This window comes from Sinocyclocheilus rhinocerous, unplaced genomic scaffold (assembly GCF_001515625.1).
Source record: "Sinocyclocheilus rhinocerous isolate Xijiao unplaced genomic scaffold, SAMN03320098_v1.1 scaffold1694, whole genome shotgun sequence".
Classification (NCBI taxonomy): Eukaryota; Metazoa; Chordata; class Actinopteri; order Cypriniformes; family Cyprinidae; genus Sinocyclocheilus; species Sinocyclocheilus rhinocerous.
Genome location: NW_015626863.1, coordinates 772,174 through 780,593, shown reverse-complemented (window position 1 = coordinate 780,593; position 8,420 = coordinate 772,174). Strand labels below are relative to the sequence as shown.

Here is an 8,420-nt window from a genome sequence, read left to right as displayed (position 1 = left end):
TTGCTTTCTGTGTGACGCTCCTGTATCGGTCCAACCTCCCGTTGAAAATAGATCCGTCACTTACCGGAGCAAATGTCGCACTGAGGTGAAGTGACTCTTATTGTTGAACAGCCACAGTATGGCAAACCGTTTTAACAGTTTAGGCAGTTTCTCCAAAGCTGTTGAAGTTTCTACAAAGCTATTGTTTTATGTACTTATTGCAGTAACAAATGGCACGTTATTGTTATTACCGGTACATTCTATGGGCTCAAGGTATCACTATTGCAGTAAATACTTCTGACAAGTGCAATACTCATAAGCATGATTTTAAATTACGTTACATTAAGTATGACAAATCAAGTTGTATTGCTATTAGGCCTATTGTTATTAATACGTTTTTTTTTTTGTTGAAACATTAAGTTTATAAAACATGCGGTATGCTGTTAATACAGTGTTTCATAATACTGACCAGTGTTGGGGGTAACTCATTACAAGTAATGCGAGTTACGTAATCAGATTACTTTTTTCAAGTAACTAGTCAAGTAACGCATTACTTTTTTAATTTACAAGAAAATATCTGAGTTACTTTTACAAAAAAGTAATGCCAGTTACTTTGATTTCCCATTTATTGACTGACAAGTCTCCTGTCCCCATATTGGGAGAAATCGGGAGTACAGAGGCGTTGTGTGCGCTGTGTGAACATGATGTTACTGTAGTTCTAGACTAAATGTGAATGTGCATTAATTCATCCCACTCACAAAAAACAGATTTAGTATTCATCAAAATGAATTAAAACAGTGAAATGCAAACTCAGAATATGACGCAAACCTGCAATAATTAAATATGTTAAATAACACAAATGTATCTAATCCCAATTTATTAACAAATGTCTTCGCTGCTGACCTTTGATGATCCAGTTTAGCCATACTAATAAGCAAAAATGACTTTAGAGAAACTAACAATTGTGCTTTGTTTTTTATTGCTGAAGAGTGTTTCTTCTCCTGTGTTCTACTGTACAGACGTGAATTTACTTTTGCTTCAGCCTGAGGTTTATTCATTACACTTTTTGGTGTGAAAGGGCTTTTATATTTGCTATAAATAGAACTTCTTATATTAAAAACAATCAAGCCCTGCATATATTTAAAAAGTAGCGTGAAAGTAACGCAAAAGTAATATAACGCATTACTTACCATAAAAAGTAACTAAGTAACGTAATTAGTTACTTTTTTAGGGAGTAACGCAATATTGTAATGCATTACTTTTAAAAGTAACTTTCCCCAACACTGGTCCTAGCCTTTTAATACTTTCAGTAAGCCAATCAAGTCTGTCACATTGCTAAACCAGCAAATAAACTGTCACAAAATTGTGTGTGCTGTGTGAACATGATGTTACTGTAGTTCTAGACTAAATGTGAATGTGCATTAATTCATCCCACTCACAAAAAACAGATTTAGTATTCATCAAAATGAATTAAAACAGTGAAATGCAAACTCAGAATATGACGCAAACCTGCAATAATTAAATATGTTAAATAACACAAATGTATCTAATCCCAATTTATTAACCAATGTCTTCGCTGCTGACCTTTGATGATCCAGTTTAGCCATACTAATAAGCAAAAATAACTTTAGAGAAACTAACAATTGTGCTTTGTTTTTTATTGCTGAAGAGTGTTTCTTCTCCTGTGTTCTACTGTACAGACGTGAATTTACTTTTGCTTCAGCCTGAGGTTTATTCATTACACTTTTTGGTGTGAAAGGGCTTTTATATTTGCTATAAATAGAACTTCTTATATTAAAAACAATCAAGCCCTGCATATATTTAAAAAGTAGCGTGAAAGTAACGCAAAAGTAATATAACGCATTACTTACCATAAAAAGTAACTAAGTAACGTAATTAGTTACTTTTTTAGGGAGTAACGCAATATTGTAATGCATTACTTTTAAAAGTAACTTTCCCCAACACTGGTCCTAGCCTTTTAATACTTTCAGTAAGCCAATCAAGTCTGTCACATTGCTAAACCAGCAAATAAACTGTCACAAAAGCAGCAATAAATAAATATAACTTCTTATATTAAAAACAATCAAGCCCTGCTTATATTTAAAAAGTAACGCGAAAGTAATGCAAAAATAATATAACGCATTAATTTCCATAAAAAGTAACTAAGTAACGTAATTAGTTACTTTTTTTAGGGAGTAATGCAATATTGTAATGCATTACTTTTAAAAGTAACTTTCCCCAACACTGATACTGACTGTTATTTCTCAAGGTTTGTGGCATTTTACCAAAAGGATTAACATTCTTTTCCTTTATGAACTTTATATTTGAACAATCCTGCAAAATTACAGTGTCGATTTAAGCAGTTGGTTTAAATTTTAAAATTCAATTCACCTCAATACAGAAAAAAAATATTTTAATGCTTATTCATCTGAACTCATTTTACTGAAATTAAACTCCCTCTCACAAACCCTTGTGATGGTTTAGTTATTCCTCTACTGATTGTCTCATATTTTCCTGAATGACTAGCGGGTCTTTCCCGTTATCTGTTCCAGCTTGCCTATTGATTGACAGCAGCAGATCTGCCAGGCTCACATCTAAAACTGCCTGAAACTCAAGCAGTGGGATCAGTCGAGCTCTTTGGTGAGAGGGATCATTTTGAGCTCAGCTCTATGCTGCTTTAGGTTGCAAATGTGCCACTTTCACAATCCTGCCTGGTTTTAATGTAAGACTTATAATGTAAGCTTGTACTGCAATGCTTAAAATATAAATGTCTGGTTATGCAAATTATCCATGATTTCTTCTAAGAACTAGTTCTGTTTAAACTCTACCTACTAAAAGTGTTCCCTGCATGGCAAAAGATAAACTGATAACACTTTGAGATACATACAGTTCACTGTGGCCAGAGGTAGTATGTATGCCATATATATACATATATATATACAGAATACTATAAATACAAAATGCAGAACAGATCAAGTTGTTTCTAAACAAAGTGAGAAACTTTGCTAATTTTAACTTGGAGCTAAATATACTGAATTCTAGCAATGAGATATAGTGGGACGTGGAGCAGTAAATTTGTTTTTTTTCTTACTATCTACTGTACTTCCTCCAGACCTTCCACACCTTTCCTGATAGATGTGATAAATAATTTTGTCTTCTTTTTCTCAAATACATTTAAAATAATGCATTTGAGAAAAACTATTAATTCAGAAGTATTTTAGCCCAAATTCATTCACTAGAGTATGTATTAGGAATAGAGAGTGAGTTATTTTAATTCTGAGCTTAATTAAACTAAATTGTGATTTAGCTCTGTGGCTGGAAAATGTTGGCCCTCTACTGGTCAGGCAGAGAAAGTACACAAAAATGTATATATTTTCCCTCCAGAATAATATAAATAAATGCAGCCAAACATATTAATAGTTAAATACATTAATAGTTTAATATCAGTCATGTTAATAAAATATTATAAAATATATATTTGAATTACATTCTATAGGCACTTTATCTAAAATGATTCTTGAAATACTCTTAAATGTCCTTCATTACAAAAATCCATTTTTTTCTAAATCCATTTGGCAAGAAACAACCAATAAAGGTTGAATGAAGCAGCATATACTTGCATAACAAAAAACCTTATATATTGCTATATGAAAAGTAAATTGAGACAAACAGTAGCAAAAAGACTTGCATTAGTGTATCAGGAACTTCAGTAGACTGTACACTGTCAAGTAAACAAGATTTCTAGAGTCTCAAGCATGAATGCCCCCATAACCACAAAACGGACCAATATTTTCTCTTTCTAAAGGGTGTAAGTTTGAAGGTTCACGCCTCTTTGAGTTTGGTGAGCTCCCATTGGCCACCTCCACACAGTCGCAGCATGATATCATGATACTGTTTAAAGAGCACAAATAAAGAATTCTAAGTACAGGCCATACAAAAGTTTACAATAATGTTTGCCATGTTGTGTTAGTGAATGTGTAAAGGTCATAGATCATCACCTTTTTCAGAGTGCTACGGTGACCCAGACTGATGAGGGTCATTCCCAGCTGTTTACAGGCCTTATAGAGCTGACCCTCAGCCTCCTCAGTCAGAGCGCTAGTGGCTTCATCCAGTACTGAAACGAACTGCATGTCTTACTCATGACACAGGACATGAATGGGATCATCTGGCTGATTATAGTAATTAAAACTTCAGGAAGTTTGATGAGACTATGCAGGAACTGACCTGCATATTTGGGCTGCAGGTAAAACAATCTAGCAAAACAAAGCCTCTGCATTTCTCCTGGCGATAAAACATCATCCCTGTGAAAAACGAGGGAATTTCATTTTTATGTTCTTAAAACTTACACAATTTTTATATTCAAGATATTAATACTCATTTTTCACCAGTTCCAGTCTACTTTTGTATCCAGTCCTCCAATTCTGGTCAGTAGATTCGACTAACATACAAAATACACAAAGACATGCTACTTACAAAACAAAACAGGAAAATATAAAGAGGAAAGCGTATTGAACTCAAAACATCCTTAGTGACCATATTTTAAAATCAATAATAGACATTACAGTATCAGTTAAGTCTTACCAAACCAACAAGTTCCAGGTATTTTAGTATTCGTTCATCATCTATAGAGCCTAAAAGAAGAATTTATATTGGTTAAAAGTATGAAATGTCATCATAATCAGTGACACACAGAAGTGTGTCACTTAATTGGCACAACAATGTTTTCAAGATCTTGACAAGTTTGCATTGCCAAAAAAGTCAAGTTTATTGTTATAACACATTTCATACACAGTTGTAATACATCTCTCACCTGCTCTCTGAGAGTGCCATCAGTAAGATATGCTTTCTGTGGCAGGAAAAGCACACCCCTCGGTCCAAAACATGTGGTCATTTCCACAGAACCTGAGCAACAGAAAAACAGTATGATTCAACAATTCATATTTGCAACATCTGTATCTGATCCTTTTATCTTCTGTGATTTCTGTCATGTACCACTGCATGGTTCCCACAGGCCGTTGAGGACCCTGAGCAGAGAGGTCTTCCCCGTTCCCGTGTTTCCCACCACAAGCATGTGCGTTCCTTGACTGATCTTTAGGGTCAGATCCTTCACCAGCAGCTCCACTGAGATGGGTGATTTATAGGAGAGACGGTCCAGCACAAACGCTGTGTCTGCTGGGACACTTTGAAGCTCCCGATCACTGATAGAGAATTATTATTATTGTTACAAATATCACCAACATAAATAAACCTAATACAAAATATTAACAAAAACTATAATAGTATATCATTGTGCAGTCCTGTGCATTCAGGACTACCTCTACAGGGCACTCTTTTAGATCTGTATTAGATCTTGAGTTCGAGTCTTGAAATACTGTGAACCAATATTGTTTGTTGGTACTTGCATCCTAAATTACTTTCAGTTAGTTTTAAATTACCTGTAAGGTTCATCCTTTGAAAGTGGATCGTACTGATCCTGGTCACACTGTTTCTTGGCAATATCTGCCATCACTTCCCGCAGTTCTCCAATTCTGGAACCAAAAGAAAGAGAAAGCAGACTATTTTTAGAATAACCAACGAACAATCATAATAACACTGATGCACAATAAAGAAAAATCAATCATTTTGACCCATACAATGTATTTTTGTCTATTAATACAAATATTAATACAAATATATAGCGACTTAAGACTGTTTTTTTGGTCCAGGGTCACACATCTAATAAACCCCGACAGGGTGATCAGGATCAGGGATCAGGGTTTATTCTGAGATAACAACCGGCTGGATGTACATTATCCCGCTTATTACACGGCTAAAAAGATTTGTTTTTACCATATATGTTGAAATTAATGCTGAAGTCTTCCATTGTAACACGCGGTGGTTAAGTGTTTTCAGTCACAAGATGGCGCCAGACAGTCAATGATAGCGGAGTGACTTGTTAAGCATATAAGTAGTACCGGTCAAGATAACTCGTAGTACCCGGATGAACGGTGTGTTATTCAATTTGGCGGTTGTTATCGGGGAATAACATACCGCTGGATGGCGCGATTGACCAATCAGAATCAAGTATTCCACACAGCCGTGTAATAAGTGCTTTTAAGCAGTCTTAGTGCATCTCACCTGTGCGTGTATCCAGCGACATCAGACACTGTGGTTGAGAGATCTATGAGCTGCGTGAAGCAGTTTATCAGATAGATGCAGACAAAAGCATTCTGAAAGAGACATGTGATTAACATCTTATTGTGTACAACAGAGGCTCACTCAGAGCAGAAACACTTGTGTTTGTCTTAAAGTCCACCACATTAAATACAGTTTGAAGTGACTCACCTTACTGACAAGAGCACTCAGTTCTCCAGGTGTCAGGCCGTCGTAATCTCCAGCAAAGATGGGGATCGCGATCACTATATAGCTGAGGATACTGCCCAGGTAGTCAAAGGTGTTTACTCCAACTGAAATGAAAAGAAGCAAAACAATAAGCATTTGTAGTGAACAGAACAGAGGGACTTTATTATTTCATACTAAGGTTGATAAAGCAGCTTAATGCCTGCAAAATGACACATTTAAAGTCAAATCACAAAGTCACCATGAAATCAAAATGGACAATTCTTATTTATGAAATACTGCAGTGTTTTTTTTTTCTTGTTCGAGACGCTGTTTCACTCAGATATGCGTCATAATAGGAAAGAAAAGACGATCGCAACTTGTTTCATGCCAACTTTAGGTGCATGAAATGAGCTTTCTCTTCTGCCACAGTAACAGCAGTGAGGAATACTTCACTAATTTTAATTTATTTCACTAAAATTTTATATACACAATCTTCTGAATGCCAATTTAATTCAGGAGTCCTTACTGTAAAGCCAGAGCTCTTTGTTCATCAAGCTTCTCTGAGTGGATAAGAGCATCTGCAGCCTCCGGTCAGTCCGCATGTGTTCCACTTTACCTGCCCTGAACAAAAACAACAAATGATCTCCTGCTTTGTGATTAGATAAAAACTCAAATCTAAAAGTGCATACCAACCTGTAGAAAGCGGCAGATTCGGCGTTCACTCTAATTTGCATGTGTTTAAACCTAGAAGGACATGGAAAGCAAAAGAGAACTGCTGAAATAGAGCTGCAATCATCCAGAGAATAAAATCTGATCCACCAAAAATCCATAAGCATGTGACGTTTGCTTCAGCATCTCTGAATGTAATTTTGTCATTTTGTATAGGTCTACCTAAAATCTCCCTCCAACTTTTCTTGCTCAACCAGCATGGATACGATGGGTCCTATCAAGATCTTATTGATGATGGTTCCAGCCACAAAGTAGCCGAAGATGCTAACAAATCCAATCCAGCCGGCACTGCAGCACCAAAAAGGTAAGAAAAACTCAAATAAGATAAGTTATCCTACCAAATCTTTCAGTGCAAAACTAGATGGACAAAAAGATGCAAGAATATTTCACTGGCATTAATTGCATAGATTGATTCCTATGTTTAGATTCTGTGATTACAAACACAAATAAACACACTCAACATCCCTCTGACCTGTTGAAGCACTGATAGGTGTAGTAGGTCACGGTGAACGGCGAAATGAGAAGTCGACTCGCCATAGTGCTCATCTGTTTACATAACCTCTCTACGTCCTGACTGATGCGCTGGTCTCTGGATGTGACACAAACACAAACACAAAACAAACCATTAACAGAGTAGATTTAATCTTCTTAAGTAATGAAATGCAACTACATACTGTAAATGAATGTTGTGTGAATACATTACGGGTTGTCGATGTCTTTACACAGTACGTTGAGGGTGTAGTAAACACGTCCCTTGAAGTATGTGCTATGGAGTTCTTCAGTCAAAGACTTTCTCCAGCTGACATACAGCAGACTGGAGATGTACTGGCCCAGACTCTTAAACTGAGGAACAGATTTATTGTGGAATAGTGATTTATGATGAGTATTTAGCTGACACATTTATCCAAAGCTATATATAGTATCTATAATACAAGTGTAGTACATTCCTTCTAGCTCTGTTATGTTGCTGATCAATTTAAACCATTTCAAATGTTCAGTTGTTGTAAATACTGGTTACCCTATGGAATGTGATTACAAATTTTCTATTAAGATTTTGATGGTTGTGAGTCAATTTTATTTTTTATTGTTTTGACCTCCACTATCCACCTTTTTCTTGTCGTAAAAATGGGCGCGGCCATTTGCAAATTCTATCGGTCTGGCTTCCGGTCTCATCTGCGTCCACTCCGTCCAGCTATTTTTAACTGAACAAAATAGTTCGTTTTGCTGCTTGATATTGGTGTGTCTTATCATATTATTTTAATGTATTATCTTAATTATGAACACACTGGTTTGTAGAGCAAACAGTTTGACCGTTTACTGCACATTGTTATTCTCCTCGTTATTTACCTATAGCGGCTAATGAACCGGAAGTCTCACCCATAGGCTTACTT

General features: G+C 35.9%; 1 protein-coding gene across 2 annotated transcripts in view; it reads right to left on the bottom strand.

Annotated features, from left to right (window-relative positions):
* Positions 1 to 3,736: 3,736 nt before the first annotated feature.
* abcd4 (ATP-binding cassette, sub-family D (ALD), member 4) overlaps positions 3,737 to 8,420 on the bottom strand; it is a 6,290-nt gene continuing 1,606 nt past the window's right edge. Inside the window, exons 4-18 of one of the 2 annotated variants that reach the window (XM_016524271.1) lie at positions 7,733 to 7,872; positions 7,502 to 7,618; positions 7,192 to 7,317; positions 6,994 to 7,044; positions 6,827 to 6,921; positions 6,304 to 6,425; positions 6,097 to 6,188; positions 5,415 to 5,507; positions 4,972 to 5,177; positions 4,768 to 4,881; positions 4,561 to 4,610; positions 4,365 to 4,417; positions 4,204 to 4,280; positions 3,978 to 4,093; positions 3,737 to 3,870 (exon numbers count right to left, since the gene is read on the bottom strand). In XM_016524271.1, the coding sequence (XP_016379757.1) occupies positions 3,802 to 3,870; positions 3,978 to 4,093; positions 4,204 to 4,280; positions 4,365 to 4,417; positions 4,561 to 4,610; positions 4,768 to 4,881; positions 4,972 to 5,177; positions 5,415 to 5,507; positions 6,097 to 6,188; positions 6,304 to 6,425; positions 6,827 to 6,921; positions 6,994 to 7,044; positions 7,192 to 7,317; positions 7,502 to 7,618; positions 7,733 to 7,872 (1,521 nt within the window). In that variant the 3' untranslated portion in view covers positions 3,737 to 3,801. Of the gene's footprint in view, positions 3,871 to 3,977; positions 4,094 to 4,203; positions 4,281 to 4,364; positions 4,418 to 4,560; positions 4,611 to 4,767; positions 4,882 to 4,971; positions 5,178 to 5,414; positions 5,508 to 6,096; positions 6,189 to 6,303; positions 6,426 to 6,826; positions 6,922 to 6,993; positions 7,045 to 7,191; positions 7,318 to 7,501; positions 7,619 to 7,732; positions 7,873 to 8,420 lie in introns of those variants that run through there. The other variant, XM_016524266.1, reaches the window with a different exon arrangement.